This window comes from Ursus americanus, chromosome 9, assembly GCF_024610735.1.
Source record: "Ursus americanus isolate L20-20 chromosome 9, mUrsAme1.1.p, whole genome shotgun sequence".
Classification (NCBI taxonomy): Eukaryota; Metazoa; Chordata; class Mammalia; order Carnivora; family Ursidae; genus Ursus; species Ursus americanus.
Genome location: NC_142135.1, coordinates 28,798,120 through 28,816,136, shown reverse-complemented (window position 1 = coordinate 28,816,136; position 18,017 = coordinate 28,798,120). Strand labels below are relative to the sequence as shown.

At 31.9% G+C, this 18,017-nt stretch overlaps 1 protein-coding gene across 15 annotated transcripts in view; it reads left to right on the top strand.

Moving 5' to 3' along the window:
* Positions 1-18,017, top strand: part of EMC2 (ER membrane protein complex subunit 2) — a 540,022-nt gene that overhangs the window by 18,660 nt on the left and 503,345 nt on the right. For all 15 annotated transcript variants that reach the window (XR_015725757.1, XR_015725760.1, XR_015725759.1 and 12 more), the window contains exons 6-10: positions 4,467-4,552; positions 4,700-4,759; positions 10,226-10,307; positions 11,106-11,216; positions 13,471-13,575. Coding sequence is in view for 2 of the 15 variants with exons in the window: in XM_045805790.2 (XP_045661746.1) it covers positions 4,467-4,552; positions 4,700-4,759; positions 10,226-10,307; positions 11,106-11,216; positions 13,471-13,575 (444 nt within the window). In the remaining 13 variants the exon portion in view is untranslated. The remainder of the gene's footprint in view (positions 1-4,466; positions 4,553-4,699; positions 4,760-10,225; positions 10,308-11,105; positions 11,217-13,470; positions 13,576-18,017) is intronic.

Sequence of the window (18,017 nt, the reverse complement as noted above, 5' to 3'; positions counted from 1 at the left end):
AAAGATCATGCTATACGTCAGCACATCCTTACATTGTCCTCTGAATAGCTGCATAGCATTGCGTTGCATGATGTATGAAAAACACTTTCTTGAAAAACTTACTTCTTGAAGTAAGTCTCCCTTGCTGAACCCTTAGATTGATTCTGATATCTTCCTCCCAGGAACAGTGTTGCAGTGAATGTAATGTGTACGATGGATTCCTACTCTGGAATCTAAGTCTGGAGGTCCATGCATTTTAAATTTTGATAGATGTTACCAAACTTCCTTCCACAAAGGCATTTTGGCTATCCATATTCATTTCTGTGGTTATGAGAGTGCGTCTTCTCCTGTATCCTCCCACATGGTATACTATCAGCTTTTTTGTTTTTAACCTTTGCCGGTCTAATTGGTAAAAAAAACATTATCTTGTTATAATTTGCATTATGATTGATGTTGAATGTCTTTTAATATGCTTAAAAAGCCATTTGATTTCTTTCTGAACTGCCTCCTTTAATGTTTTTCATTTTATTTCTGTTCTTGTTGAAGAAAGGGCATGGTTCTGGTGCTCTATATAGTTAACCTCTCCCTACTTCCTACTCATTGACCTCTGAGGAAAATTGGGGTTCTGAGGAACAATATTTTATACTAAATTGTGAATTGGTTTATTGTACAAAGAGTATTTTGCAGTAAAAATATGCAAACAATTAAAATTACTTTAGCTGTGAATGGTTTTTAGAAGGGTAACTCTCAGATGTGAGAATTTTAGTCATTAACCCGTGAGAGTCAAATATTGGAGTAGGCTCACTGAGCTTTTATCCCTTAGCTTGCCTAAGCACCAGTCAGTTTTTTCTTTGCTTGCTTTTAAAATAAAAGTAGGCTTTTCTTCTTTGAAAGCTCCTTGAGAGAAAAATGTATGTCCATTGTATGAACTAATGCCTAGCATATGGTAGGCCTTCAGTGAATACTTGTTGAATGAATACTTTTCAGAAGGAGGTATGATAATTATTGTCTTTTTAGTTGAATTTTGTATTTCAGAAAGATCAGATTTTACCTTGAATTATGAACTACCTATTGTGATTTATCAAATATTTGAAGTTTTGTTTTGGAATTAGATGTAATTTTGCCTCTGTGCCAAGAGTGAAGATGCTTTTAGAATGTCACATTTCCCAGGGTTATGGACATAAGCCCTAGAAGAATCCAGAACACTGCTTTCCTTCTGTTGGCCAATGGTCTGTTTCTTTCTGAGTCCCAGCATCTGCAGTAGGAGAGATGTAAATTGTATTTTGCTGGTAGACCTTAATCCTTTAATCCTTTCCTTAATATCCCTCCCCCCACCACCCCTGCCCCATAGCTTATTTTGTAAGATATGACAAGAGTATCAGGAAGAACTGCTGGCTGGCCCCCTTATACATAATGTTACAGAAGGCATGTAGCAAGTTTGATGAAGAATTGTTCGTGGTTATTAATATTTTATATTTTATAATAGGAATTCTGTTATTAAAATCACTTATAAAATGTGGGACAGTTTTCATTTTTAAGATTTAAACTGACATTTGCAAAGATTGATCCAAACAAGACATTTAGAAAAATTCAGAACATTGGCATATTTTATAGGAAAAAAAACTATAAGAAAGAATAAATGGAAATTGATAAATATTCAAGACTCTATTTAACATTTAGTCCAATTAATACTATTTTAAAACTGTTCTGATATATAATTGATGTAGAATAAGCTGCATATATTTAAGTAGGATGTGCAATTTGATAAGTTTTGACATTTGTATACACTTGTGAAGCCATCACCACAATCAAGGTAGTGAACAAAACTATCATCTTCAAAAATTTTCTTTGCTCCTTTCCATTTTTATATTCCCAAAATATGTTCTTGAGCTTTCTTTTGGGATATAATTAAGTTACTTGAAAACTATTTGATTCTTTTGGGTCTCTGTTAGAGAGGTGCAGAAAGTGCTTATAGGGCTAGCTAGTTATTCCCCATTACATTCCTTCTGGGTACTGTAGCCAGTGCCACAGGACTGATGGCATTTTCCAGTCAGTCTGGTAGGAAGAGGCACTATTCCCAGCCCTGCGTGAGCTCCAGACACTTCCCCCTAAACCTTTCTGGTGGTTCTTTCCTTGGCTTTGGGTAGTTTTTTTCACACACATGCACTGATCAGTACAAACTGAGTACTCAAGGGAAGCCCTTGAAATTCAAGGGGAATCTAGAGTTTTTATTCTGTATTCTTTCCTCTCCAGTGCTATGTCTACAAACTCTAGCCTTTGACCTTCCTGGGCTCTCAGCTCCTTCTCCTCAACTCACTAGTCCACTGAACTCAACCTGATTTTCTCTTCTTGCACAGGACCCCTGAAACTCTCTCAAATAGTGAGGCAGGGCAATAAAAATAGGGCTTGCCTCATTTGTTTCTAGCTTCTCGGGGATCACTGTTCTTTGTTGCCTGTTGTCCTGTGCCTTAAAAATTATTTCATGTATTTAATCTAGTTCTTTGGTTGGTTTAGGCAAGAGGGTAAATCTGATCCCATCTTGGCCAGAAATGAAATGCCTGCTTAATGCTCATTTAAAACTATCATGATAAATAAAAATTGGTTCTTATGTCAGCATGTGTGGTAGAATTTTTGCCTTTGGTTAGAAAGCTGGTAAGTGCCAAGAGTTGGAATTTATTTCTTGTCTTTCTTATTTTAAAATGTGGACTCTGTTCTACCATATTGTCTGTAGAAGTAGTAGTAGTATGATGAATGAAAGGAATAAAGAGTTAGATATGTTTCAAACGATGTTGGGTTGGTGAAATTAGATATAATATATCCAAAAGAAATTAGTTTCTTAATTATATATTAATTTATCCATCACCTATTTTCAGAAGAACTTGGGAGAAGGCTGTCATTTGAAGTCTGATATTCTTCATAAAGCCTTTAGGATTGAGTTAACTTGTAGAGCTTTTCTTTTACTTTCTTTCTGAATACTTGAGGCTTTTTAAATGGTACATTTATTATGGCACTTTTATTGGTGTACATAGTGAAATTATTCCAAAAATAAATATTTGAGTACTATCATTTGGCAGGCATTGTGTTAGGCCTTCGGCATGAGCTGAATAATCAAGCATATACATTTTTTAACACATTTCATTTTTTATTGCCAATATGTTGTTATCATTGTTATTATAAAAATCACTCATGGTCTTATTTATTGGGAGTCTCTTGATTCTCTCTGATTTCTTGACTTTTCACTTTTTCAAAGCAAAACCCCCACCTTTTTTAGCCATGACAGGTAGCTCCATTTGTCTAAAGAGGCCCCATTCATTTTACTTCCCTTGTCTGCATCTTGTCGAGTGTGTATTATATGAAACAATAGCAATCATGTTTATAATTAATAAACTTAACTTGGCTATAGCTTTTGTTCGTTTTATTGTTTAGCTGTCTGCTAAACAGATAAAACAGAGATGGAAGAGATATAAATTTAATAATTTATGTAGTGCTTTTCAGTGCCTGTTAACTCCAGCCTCAAATGGATAGTCTTGATTATACACACTGTTGCTGTCTTCTTTGCCTTTGTTCTGTGTTCCTCCACCTATGCCGTATCTTCCACACAATTCCCTCTTTTGCTTTTTTTTAACATCTCCTTGCTCTTTCTATTTCAGTACAGGTGTCACATCTCAGGCCCTCTTTGCTTCCAGCCCTTACACCACCTCTGTTCTGATGCAGCCTGTGTTAGGCTCTCCTCCATGTTGCCACGACATCCTAGATATCTCTATCATTGTCTTTTTATTTGATGTGTCTTTTTCTCATGAGTCTCTCATGAGATAATGAGGAATTATCTGTTCTTTTTTTTATCTTCATATTTTCATTGTTTTGCACAGTACCTGTCAAACAGTGGATGTTCAGTACATATTTGATGAATGCATACATAAATGAGACTGATATTTTTTCATTTTAAAAACTTTAAAATGCAAGTTTAAAAGTTTTGTCTGTTTATAAAATATTTTTTTTCAGGTCCTGTGTTATTCTTGAAAGACTTACAGGTAGATTTTTCTCTTAAAACTGAAAATAGTAATCAGGAGCTATATTTTATAATGACATTCAAGTGGCCATGGTGAGATTTTTTTTTTCTAATCTCCATTATCCTTCTATCTCTTAACATACAAATCTTATGAATGAGACAGAGTAAAGGACTTTAGGCTGGGTAAAGATTAGGATTCCCTGCTGGCTTGTAATTATCAGAATCTGGATGGTTATTTATTTGAATGAAATGATGCATACATTGTGTACATCAAAAGTAAAGCATATGTGATTGTTAGAGGAATGTTTGAATTCCCCAGTGGGATGTCATGGGGTATGTTTATAAACTCCCACTAAGCAGTAGTTCTACAATGGAATTTCACTGGCATTGAGATAATAATTTGCACAGTCAAATTACCTTCTTTACAAAAACCCAGGGAATCATGAGGGCCTAATCCTTTATTAATGTCAACCCATAGGCTGCAAGAAAGCGTAAGATTGCCATTCGAAAAGCCCAGGGGAAAAATGTGGAGGCCATTCGGGAACTGAATGAGTATCTGGAACAGTGAGTGTCTTACAAGAGGATTGTGTTTTGTTATTCTGATAAATCTTTTTTAATTAAAATGGAATTTGCATTTGATTTTCCTTTTTGCCTCCATGCTGTTCATTTACAGAATATCTGCACACTTTTTTTCCCCTTTCCTCTCACCAGATTTGTTGGGGACCAAGAGGCCTGGCATGAACTTGCAGAACTTTATATCAATGAACATGAGTAAGTTGTAAATTTTACTAGGAGTGAAGTTTTTATAACTATTATATAAGTCCAGAAGACGTTTCTGAAGAATTGGTGAGAGGATGTGAATCATGTCATTTTAAATGAACAAAGTAAATAAATGAAAAGAAATCATCTGTTGGTTATAATATGCGTATTGCTTTAATTAGGTCATTTGTGTTTTGCTAAATTATTTTTGTTTGAGAAACAGGTTTTTCTTTCAAATACAGATGGATTCTTTGGAATTGTAAAGGTCTACATTTGCTGAACTAAATCTATTTTTAGTGATTCAAAATTGTGAATTTTTAGAGTCTAAATTGTTCTAATATACAAAGAGTATTATACTCCCTGCTGTTTAAAAATTCTGCCAATTGTATGCATTTATTAGCCTTAGTATTAAGAGAATCAACTCTTCCAAAGTAGAAGCATTCTGTTGCCTGGGTAAAAGACCAAGAATAATCAAGAATGTTGAATGCTGTAGGAACTTGCTTATTGGATATTTAATGTTTTTGTTAGCTTTTTTATTGATGCGGTGACAGGAGGAAATCCCAGTGTGAGAGGATTAGCTTCGTCTTAGGTCTTAGTGCGTGTTTTCTAATATTGCAGCATTAATGCTAACCTCCATCTACAGGCAGGATTTTTTTCTTTTTTCCCTTAGTTCTTCTAAATCAGAAGTATATCACATTGTTTTGTTTCTTCTTTTTGAGGCAATAGAATCATAGTCTCTTGCGCATATTCTTACGGTGTATGAATAGTTAACCTCATTGTCGTACTACAAATAGCTGACACAGGAAATAAAATAGAATGAAGATACTATGTCTTCCTTTGCCTAGGGCTATATGTGTAATGTGAAATGGAGAATTAAGGTAGTCATCTGCATATTTCTAGTAAAACCGGAAGCTAAAATAAAAGTAATAGCTGTGATTTAATGAATGTGTACTGTATTCTGGAAACCATTCTTCAGTTCTCTTCTGTGCTCTGGCTGTCAGAATCTTTTTTTTTCCAATTAGGAAATTTTGTCCTGAATCATGTTCATATAGATGTATGTGTGCTTATATAATCACATATGTAAATGTACTTAAGATTCTCTTATGTATGTCAGAGTGGTGGTACATTTGGCTTAAATGGTAATGTTTCCATTTTTCATAGCTTTTTTTTCAAAATTTATTTTTATTTTTATTCTGGTGTAGTTAACATACAGTGCTATATTAATTTCAGGTGTTCCATTTTTCATAGCTTTAAAGTCCACATTTGTAAAGTATACAGTATATAATTTAAATAACATGAAACTGAATTGTTGGAGTGCAGTGAAACAATCAACATTAGTTTTATTTTGTCCCTAAAACAGATGACAGTTACTTAAAATGTTTTTGTGCCTTTTAAAGATGTTGTGATTAAAAGCTTTAAAAAAATTTCGGATTAATCAAGGAATTTTTTAAATTAAAGAAATACCTAATGAAGAAAATTTGAAAAACACAATAAAGAGTAAAGACCAAATCGAGTGTAGTTGCATCATCTTAACTTATCTACAATTTATATTTAATATTTTTCTTCAGTACCTCTTGAAATAGATACTAAGATAGAATTATCTTTTATAGCTTATGCTTTTCACTTAGTTATGTTTTGATAGCATTCCCTATCACAATAAATATTTCACAATGTGATTTTAATGGCTTTATATTATTCCATCTTATTAATGTATTCTAGTGTTCTTAATCAGTTTCTTAGGGGAATAGAAAGCTTTTTTTTTTCTTTTTTTTTCATTTTTACTATAATTCTGTATTAATTATTTTGTTTCCTTGGACTAAATTCTTAGAATTACTTGATTATATGATACGCATATTTTTAGTAGTTTTGATAAATCGTTCCTAGTTCTTCACCAGAAAGGTAGTATCAGTTTACTGTCACATAAGCAATTATTAGCATCCCCTTAACACTGGGTGCTATCATTCTTTTTAGTCTTTGTAAATTTTGTTAGGTGAAAATTGGTTACAACTTTTAAAAAAATTTTAATAGCTCCTTATACAAATGGTATGAACCTTTGTCTTGTCAAAAATATATCCTTGTTTGCTATATATCTTTTTTATATTGATTTTTTAACTTATAGAAACTTTATATTTTTATGTAGTCAGATTATATGTTTTTATTGCTTTCATGTCCTCTAAGAACTACATAAGTATATCAGCTCTGTTTTCTTTTTTCTATTTTTTTGCATGTGTTTCTAATAGTTCTGTATTCAGTTCTAAAATAGGCTATACTTTATTTTTAACCTTTAATTAAATTTATTATTATTATTTGGTTCACCTTGTTAATGTCCACATTCAGTTTTGCTTTATTTTGAGTCTCTAAAGAGTTCATAGAGTTGAATGTATACTTAAGAGAAATGAACTGAAAAATCCCAAGAAATCAAGAAATACTAAGACAGAAAAGCACCTGAAAAGTAATTTCCTTTTAGGGGAAATGATAATTGTGTTCAGCCTCCCCTTTTAGCTTGTTTTACAGAACTCTTTTTGGTCTTGAAGCCTGTTATTTACAAAGTGACCATTTATTTTTTCTTATTGAACACAGAGGGAATATTCAGGTGTAAGGTGAGTGGAAATAAATATCTCCAGGTTTTTTTGAAACTATATGAAATCAGAATCTGTTCATTTAATGCATTTAACCTATTTGAGCAAGTCATTGTAGTAGGTGGGGTTTTTTCCTTTTACCGTTTGTTTTTGGTAGAAGAGGTAAGTTACTATGGGATGTCAGTTTTGTGGGCAGTGGCAAAATGTAGCAATTTAGGAGTTGCTAGATATATTTATCATTTTGGCGTTCTTTTTGCATAGGAATAAGTAAGAGTAAGCTCTTTTAAATATAATAGGTCACAGGCAGCATTGCTACTATAGATCTAGAATTTTTACTCCAAATAAATTTCCAAAGTAGAACGTTCATATAAGCCTATTCATTGTTGTTACAGAGGTTAAAGAAGATATAGAATTCTGCCACGTACTTTTTTTGAATATCTTTGTTTCCTTTATTTAAATTTACTTCTGATTTATAAATTCTAGTTTCTATTAGGTGATTGCAGTGATATATATTACACTAGTTGACCATATTGAGACATTTTACTTGTTCTAAATATAAAAAATTAGTTAAAATACACATTATTACTACCGATATGTATTATAAACAAATACATGTATCTTGAACAAAGACTTTTAATTTTTTTTGATTTGTAGTTAAGACTAGATGTTATATCCACAAGGAACAATTAATAATATAAGTTAATTATGATTGTGACTGGTTCCTTTTTGTAGGTCCAGCCGTACTATAAAATTCTATAACAAATGGAATTATCAAAATCCTATAAGGAAAAATCGTGGTGTTGATAAAGCAATGTAGGGATAGATCTGTAACCTATACAAATGCTTTTGTGAGGAACAGAACTTTGAAACTTTATTTAGTTATTGACTCTAATAACATACTAATACTAGTAGTTATTTTAAGTTGATTCAAATAATTTTAATTCTCTAATCATTGAGTCATTGTATGTAATGAATTAACTTTTTTATGCATTTGGCTATGTATCATTTTTGGGAGAATTGAGACTCAAGTCACTTGCCGTATGGTTTAAATACTCTTGAGTGAACCTCTGTTGAGAAAACTGTATTGGATCATCTGCTCCTTTCAGCTCTAAGTTTATTTGATTCTATACTTTATCCACAAAATTAGTTTGATTTTATACTTTGTAAAATTGAGGGAAGGGATCCTCTTCTGTATGTGATACTAAATAATTTTTGAGAAAAATATCTTAGCATTCATTTTTCAGTAGAAACTCATACCTGCCTATTTTAACTTACTTTATGTTGTATATAAACCAGAGTCACAGTTGTGCTCAACCCATTTAAATCTGTAAGAACATTTATTCTTAACATTAATATGAGTTTTGGATCATCTTAGTAAAAGGAACTATATTTAGAAGGAACTGTCCTTTTGATAAAGTTGAGTTTTCTTCTCTTATAGAATGATAAATATATATCAGATAGGTAGTTACAATACTTTTGTTCTAGACATTTATTCAGTCATTTGTTCAGTCATTTATTATATACCTATCACATATTCGGAATCAGTGCTAGGTTTTGGGTATAAAAATGAAAAAGGCTAATAAATAGCTGTATGGTTCTTGGTAACAGTATGTGTGTATAAATCTAAAATGCTATGATTTTTGGTAATCTATAGGGTGTTTTTAGTTTCTCGGGCCCTTTGGGTTTGATTGTTGTACCCGTTTTTATGTTACCATTGACCTCTTCATCATTACCGTCATTACCACGATTTTTCACTGTGTGTAGTGCATAGAGGCAGTATGCATAGTGGTTAAGAGTAGGCTGTCTGGAGTGGCATAGCCTAGGTTTCGGTTTACATCTCTGTGCCTTTTCAACTATAAAATGATGATAATTTCCTACTTCCTAGGGTTTTGGTAGGATTAAATGAATTAATACATACAACACACCTAGAGAAGTGTATGATACTTAATGAGCACATAATACAAGTTAACTGTTATTAGTCAGTACACGTATGTGAAACTGCAGCATGTGTATTTTGAAAACTAAGTATATTAGACTTAGTATAAAGATAGGTAGCTTTGTATATTGGTGACAAATGCCAAAAATAACCGTAGGTGGTCTTTTTCTCTTGGGTACTGTCATCACCTTTTATTGGAAATAGATTTTACAACACCTGTGTTCTTTAGGATTTCCTATAAATAGTAAATAGTGACGATATTCACATTGCTTAAACTTATAAAATACATTGAGGAGAATTAGTCATGTGGTATAAAACCATTTTTCCAGAGCCCTTTGTAGCAGTCCTCTCCTCAAGTTTTTAGCAGGATGTTTGTTTCTTTACCACATGATGAAATAGTAGTAGAGTGCATATCAAAACCATTAACTTGATCTATTTTTCATGGGTTTAAAAATTTATAACTTCATTATAATTTCGTATTGACAAGTAATGAAAAGTCTTTAAAATAGAATATGTTGGTAGATGGGTGTCAGTAAAGGATTTTTGTGAATAGATAGTATTTAATAAAATGTTTATTTCCTCTTTACACTTTAGCTATTTGAATATTTTATTCAAGTGATCAATGGACTTGAAGTTATTTTCTGTGTAAGCTGATCCAGGGTTTTGAAGTCTGTGTTTTGAATAATGTTTGGATGTCATAATAGTGACTCAGTTTTAAGAATGTAGTATCTACTGATTGTTCATAGGCTGCTTTAGAATTTAAACCTTTGTTATTTGTTATTATTAAGTATTCAGCATAGCAAGTATTTATTAATGAAGCTATTTAAATTTTGGGAATAAAATGTCTAACATCACTAAAATTATTTTAAAATTATTTTCAAGCATTGTTTTAAATTATTTTTATTTTAGCTAAGATGGTATATGTGAGTTTTAAAATTGATTTCTCCTCTTCATACTTTTCAGCTATGCTAAAGCAGCCTTTTGTTTAGAGGAGCTAATGATGACTAATCCACACAACCACTTATACTGTCAGCAGTATGCTGAAGTAAGTGCTTTCAAAAACAACAGTTGTATATGATTTTATTTTTGTTGGTGTTAGATATCATTTTGGAGCTAAGAATATGTCTTTAATGTGAGGCATGTATATAGATGTTTAAGACATAAAAACTGACTTAGAGGTGTAAAAGCTTTACATTTTTAATATTATAATGGGAATATGACTTTAAAAAGAAAAGCACTTAAAACAGTGAAATTCTTTGTATTTTTTATTGTATATTTTCTTTCCTAATCATGAACTAATGATGCCACAGTTGTTACCATTTAATGGCTTCTGAGACATTTACAATGATTATGATTTTTAAATCCATATTCTAGGACATTCATATTAAGATTAATATTTTTGGAAGTAAAAAATACTTATCTTACTATTAAGAATAGTAATACAATTGAATGCTGTAAGGTTAGAAGCATTTCATTAATAAGGAATGTCAAGGTGACTAGAAAAGAGCAACTCAGTATGTAAGTATAGATTTAGAATGCTACTAATAGAAAATATAAAATTGTGAGACATTAAAAAGGCAGCTAAAAAAGAAATTATATTGGCTTTTTCGACAGCACTTTGTTTTAAAAAATACTCTGTGATCTTAATGTTCATAGAATAGGTTTCTTAGGGGGGGTTATGCTTTAAAATTTGTCTTTAACAACTTTAAGATGAATTCTTTTAACATCTTGTATTTGTTTACAGAATATCTGTTTCAATTACTAATGCTTATGGTATGATGAAACATGCTATATTTCAGAGTAGTAAAATAAACAGGTTTCAGCACTCTGCAATCTTTAACAGGTTAAATATACCCAAGGTGGACTTGAAAACCTCGAACTTTCAAGAAAGTATTTTGCACAGGCACTGAAACTGAACAACAGAAATATGAGAGCTTTGTTTGGGCTTTACATGGTGAGTAGAGGTGCATGTTTAATGTTATTTTATGAAATCTGTCGTTTAAAGTCCATTAACTATCCCATCCAATCACTTCCCTCTTGTTTGTATTTTGCTGATAAGCATATTTTTTCTTCTGGTTAAATACGAGCAATGGTTATAAGGCAGTTTTATTTTTAAATGTTAATACATCCTAACTATTTGACATTTTATTATAAAATATCTTCTATTGTATCAGAATTTAAATCTGCCTTTTTATTATATAGTAATAGATACAAAACCATTTTATGTATCTTATTTGTTTTGATATCTTGGGTTTATGCCCAACATTATTGTATTTCTTACCTTAAATTATAATTGTATGACATAGTTTTAAACTATGCAATAAAAGACATTAGCAATAAAATCTCTACTGTCAAAACTTTTTTACAGTACAGATAAGAGCTTGGAAATTGTGGGAAGCATGTAATTAAATATTTCTATGGTTTATGTATGCCAAACGACGAGCTTAGAAAAGGCGATTAACAAGAGCTATGGGAAATAGAGGAAGAATTTGCTGAGCTTTAAAATATACATAAAATGAGTCCCTCATACAATCAGAAAACTTTTTTTTAATAGGCCAGTCCTTTGAAATTTTAATTTATCCTGGTCTTTTCAAGGACTTTTGGATGAATGTCTTGTTGGGGCTCAGTGAAAAAGAATTGATTGCAGAAATAGAGGCAGGAAGAAATATTAATGAAATAATTTTTAGGAAAGGAATGACAAAATATGATTAGAAAATAGTTCAAAGGAATTTCAAGAAATTTTTCCTGGATCTACCCAATGTCAATTGTAGTAGGTTGGAGATACAGTGTAGTAGCAGTGTTGTCTGTTTTTACCAAATAAATGAAAGACTAATTTAAAAAATGTTTAAGAATAGATTATTAATGATAGTTTATACATAACACTTTATGGGCATTGTTTTAAGCTCTTTTTTAATTTTAAATCATGAAATCCTCATATCAACTATTTGAGAAGATACTGTTATTACTACCACTTCACAGAAAGTGAACCTGAGACACAGATCTAGTTAATTTGTCAGAAGATGATTACAGACTTATTAAGTGTAATTGAGCTGGGATGTCAGTTCAGTCAGTTGATTCCAGAGTCATTCTCTTAATCACAGCATTTGCTAAAATTCATACCAAAAAGGTGACATTAAAGACATAGTGGTGTAAAAATAAGATTTTGGCCAATAAATTCCTCACAGAGGAGGAGAGAGTGGGAAAGAGCCTATAACATAGGCTAGGTATAAAAGAAAGGCTTAATTTTTTTTTTAATCATATCGCTGAATCCTTTTAAGAATAAGATATATTTAAGCATACGATTAAAGATCTTACTCTCCCTAGAAATACAACATATGCTTAAAAATTAGTATATAATTTTGGTGGTTTACATATTCTTTCATGGATCCTAGATTAACAATCTCTTGTTTAAGTATTTTTTAAAAGAAGAGGATGGATTGATCAAATTGCAGTGATTCTAACTGGTGCTGTGCAACATAGTTCGGAAACTCTTGGTAAAGTGAAAAGAGAACTAGATTGGAAGTGAGGATCTTTCTCTATTATTAAGGCTTTCAATAACTTCAATAACTTGCTTTGGTCAAGTCATATCACTCCTAGTAGACTTAAATTTTTTTCACCTGTTAATGTAGGAAATTGGACTAAATTATTTTTGAGATTCTTTCTTACATTAATATTCAATAATTCTATAATTCTGACATAGAAAAGCTGAAGTAATATAATAATAAAGAGTTAGAAATAATAATTTAATAACAAAAAATATTAATGACCTTCAATATCCTATGGTATTTAAATGATATTCTAGAGTATTTAAGTATTTAATTTTAAGAGTTGTGGTAGATAATTAATAAAATAAATTTAGGTATTTAAGATGCTCCTTCTCTTTTTGTCACTTTAGTCTGTATTTTATTTATTTTATTTTTTTTTATTTATTTTTTTCTTTTTTTTTTTATAATTTTTATTTTGTTATATTAGTCACCATACAGTACATCCCCAGTTTTTGATGCAATGTTCCATGATTCGTTATTTGTGTATATTTTAAACTATATTTTCATTTTTAAACACTAATTTCATTCCACTTTATTTTTATTTTTAAAATTGTTTTGGTACTCTTTCTTATCCCATTGCAAATATGACCCATACATGTTTTTGTTGATTATCTTGGCTAGAAAAAAGGAATTTTGTTTTTGATGTTTCTTTTTTGTTTTTAGTCGGCAAGTCATATTGCTTCTAATCCAAAAGCAAGTGCAAAAACAAAAAAGGACAACATGAAATATGCTAGTTGGGCAGCTAGTCAAATAAACAGAGCTTATCAGGTCAGTATTGATAATTTTATATTCTCATATAGGTCAGTTAATGTATTTCTTCATTGTTTTTTGTTTCAGCAAACTGCAAAGCCAAATGTCTGTCAATGGACTTTTATGCCTTTGGGTCTTAGAGTGTTTTAACTGTGTAGAATTAACTTATAGGATCACTTATTTTTTTTCTGTTTTCAAAAGAAATCTGTTACTACTATGATGCCATAAGTAGCCTTACTATCTGGAAATTTCAGTTGTCAGTATTTGGCAAATAAAAAGTAATTCTAAAAACCCAGAAAAGGTAAACAAATTGTGCAGTGTATTTCAGAAGCAGATTGAGTGTGTAATATATTATTTATTTAGAGTATCTCAGGTAATTAAAAGGAAGAAAAGCCAAAAAGTAAACTAGCCAGACTATATAAAAAAGTTTTTGTACTTTGCTTACACGTCGGATCTTATCCGAAATTTCTCCACTCATTTCTTAGTTTTCTGAAGCTTGTCTCTAGGAGACTCTTCAGGAAGAGCACATGGGAAAACGGTATCTTATTACATCTTGCATGTTTATAAACTTACCTCTCTGTAGTCTTTATATTTGAGGGATAGTTTGGCTTTTTATACAACCTTTGGCTTTGATTTACTTAAGTATCTCAAACATATTGTTCCATTGTGTTTTATGTCTTAAACATATTGTTCCATTGTGTTTTAGGATAAAATATTGCTGTGAAGAAGTCTTATTCCATCCTGATTTCCTTTCCCTAAGTGACTTAGACTTTTTGTCTGGATGTCCAAAGGAATTTTTTCTTTATCATGTAGTTTTACTATAATATGTTTTGTTGATTGTTATTGGGTCAGTTTTCCCAAATGCACAATAGACCCATTTAATGTGTAAATTTAATCCTCTTTTAATCTGAGAAGAGTTGCTTTTCTGTTAAATATTTGTTCTGTTTGCTAGCCCAAGTTTTTTTTTCCAGGTCTCTAATTATAAGTTTATTAGATTTCCTTTCTCACCTCTTTCCTCTATCATTCATTTTCTTTCAAATTCTTTTCTGCTATTTTCTGTGTTTTTTTTCCTCTGTATTATTTTTTATGGAGTTAATCTGTATTCTCTTTTTTGTTGCTGTTGTTCTCCTTGTTTAAATCAGATAATTTTTATTAGGAGAAGGTTTTTGTGGCGTGAGGGTATCAGAAATAGGATAACTTTCCCAACCTGTCTTTTTATGGCTTCCTTTTTGTTATAGAGAATTTAAATATGACCTTTCTGTGTACACAGTCTTTCTCAGAACTCGTCTGGTTCAGAAAGATTTTCTGTCTGGGGTGCCTGGGTGGCTCAGTCGTTAAGCGTCTGCCTTTGGCTTGGGGCCTGATCCCAGGGTCCTGGGATCGAGCCCCACATGGGGCTCGCTGCTCTGCTGGGAGCCTGCTTCTTCCTCTCTCATTCCCCCTGCTGTGTTCCCTCTCTCGCTGGTTGTCTCTCTCTGTCAAATAAATAAATAAAATCTTAAAAAAAAAAAAAGATTTTCTGTCTTCAGCCTTCTGTTCTATCCTTAGAGCTCTATAGATCTTGAATTTTGAAATGTTGCTTTCAGCTTGAAATGTTGCATTTTGTTGTTTTATTTATTTTATTTATTTTATTCTGGGATTTGCTGCCTGTGGACATCACTACCTTCTTCTCATCGACTCCTTTCCCTTATCTGAACCATCTCTCCCTTTTACCCCTAGTGTTTCTGCCTTGTTCAATTTGGTTTTAGTTTCTGGTGATTATCCTTCAGTGTGAGGGTTTTTCCTCCTCGAAGAGGGTGTTTCCTGGACGTTTTAGAGATTTTGAGGTTGTAGACTGTTAGACTTATTTACTGTCACATATGATTTGGAGCTTTTGAGACTGTCTGGTTTTGCAGTCCATTTGCAGATTCATCAGTTCATACTTTTTTCATTTCTGTGGCTTGTAGAGTAGTAGGTTGTCCATCCTAGCATATATACTCCTGTCATACAGTAGTTGATCTTCTGTAGGTCCTGCCGCTGTTGGTGATAAAAACCACATTACAGAGTTTTGGAGGATTACCTGTAATGAATTTTTTTGAAGATGTTCTCTTTGGGCTTGTTTTCTGTTATTTTGTTTTTGGTGCTGTTTTCTTTGTTTTTGTAGTCCTGGTTGGAGAAGATTGGGGAGATTAAAAAAATTCAGTGCCCCCATGGTCACATTATTTAAAGTCACTTTACTGTATTTTCATTATATGTAATAGAGGATATTGTTGGCATATTGTAAGTCAGAATATTTATAAATATTAGCTAGGCTGTGCTTCTTCAAATGCAGTTATTTTGAGATAGCACAAATTATCATAGGGTTCCACACATAGTAGGTCTAGAGGGTGTGTATGTGTGTGTGTGATTTAAAGATAAGACTTGGATAATATAAAACTAATGTGATGGTTTGCAGAGTACATCCTTGTTTTTAAGGTATTTTTGAGAAATAACTAGCTGCTCAGAGTGCTTTTTTTGACATGGCATGACTGTATTTTTAAAATCAGTTCTTATTACAACATACATAGAAAAAAGAACCCAAGTCATAAATGTACATTTCAATGAATTATACAAGGAAAATGTATCCAGGTCAAGAAATAGAAACATTACAGCACCCCAGAGCCCTCATAGTACATCCTCTTAATTTCTATTCTTGTTAACCTCAAGAGTATTGATTGATAATCCCATAGTCTTGGCTTGATTTTGAGCTTTATGGTATCATGTTTTTAATTTTTATATAGCCTGTTTCACTGTTGTGTTTATGACATTTATCCCTCTTCATGTCTGTAGTTCATTCATTTTCATTGTACTAGAGTCTATTGTATGAACATACTAGAGTTTATCTAGTCAGTTGTTGTTGATAGGCATTTGGATTATTTCCTGTTTGGGGCTATTTTGAATAATACTGCACTGATTATTGCTGCAGTCCTTTGGTATACATGTACTTCTGATGGATGTATACCTTTGAGTGGAAAAACTGGGTCATAATTTGTTTTCCACATTAGTTGTTTATAGTCTCAGCAGCCATATTTGGTAGTTCTCGTAGTTCCACATCTTTATCAATACTTGGTCCTGTCAGTTTTTGTGATTATAGCCATTCTGGTGTATGTGTAGTGGTATCTCATGGTTTCATTTTGTATCTCCCTGATGACCAGTGAGATTGAACACTTCTTCATATGTTTATTGGCTATTTGTATATCTCTTACATGAGGTCTGTTTTTTTAATTGGTTTATGACTTTTTATTTTGTTTTTTAGTTCTCTGATTATGAGCTTTTTGTTATATGTGCAGCAGATTTCTTCACTTTCTTACTTGCTCTCTCTCAATTGATTTTGATGAATAAAAGTTCTGAAGTGAAATACATTCATTTATATTCTTTAATGGTTTGTGCTTTTTGTGTTAAGAAATAGGTTGCTACTCATTGTCATACAGATAATTTTGTGTGTCTTTAGAGGTTTTTTTTTCCATCTGCCTTTTGTATTTAGATCCACAATCCATTTGGAATTGATTTCTATGTATAATGTGAAATAAGGGTCAATTTTCCCCCCATATAGCTATCTAGAGAGTTTCTGTCCATCTCTCTATTCTGTCATGAGTCCCATTTTTGGAAGCTAGTATCACCATGTAGGAGTGAAGAGAAGAACACAAATGCTAGATCCATATTGTCTATCTTCAAAGTCTGGCTCTGACATTTATTATATATGTGATTTTGGATTAATTATATACTATTTCTGGGCCTATAACCTTTCATTTGTAAGATGGACACAAAAGAAGTTTTGAGGATTAAAGAAGCTAATACATAATTTTCACTAAATCACAGTAATACTAATTATATAGTTTTTACTAATCACATGCTCCAGGTTTACTTTATGATGCTTGCTGTGTAAATTGTAAATATAACTACCACAACAAGAATAGTTATAAGAACAAATATTTGTAGAAAATTTCTTATGAGCTCTAGTAGGTACTTTTCCTGTTTTACAAATGAAGACTTAAAGCATAGAAAGATTAAATAACTTTCCCAAGGTGACATAGCTGGTTAATGACAGCTGTTTTTAAACCTAGGGAGTCTGATTCCAGAGTTGATGTTCTTAACAGCCAAAATATACTGCCTGTATGAAGAAATGTCGGGTATAAATGTATCTGAAGCTATAAATGCTATAAATTTCACTCTCTTCTCGATTATTTTCCTGTGTTTCTCTTTTCATTTCAGACTTAAAGCTCTGAATAGTAACTAAATTCAGAATTTAGTTTTGTTTCCCTGTCTCTTCAGTAATACAAGGCCAGACAAGTATGCCCTTCCCCTGCCTTATGAGATGCACCTTATCACTAAACACGAACCTATCATTTCAGTATTTTAAGCCATTGTTCATAGATCTAAACCCTGTTCTTTAGTAATATTTGCCCTCCCTGCCGTTCTTTTTTTTTTAGATTTTTACCTTA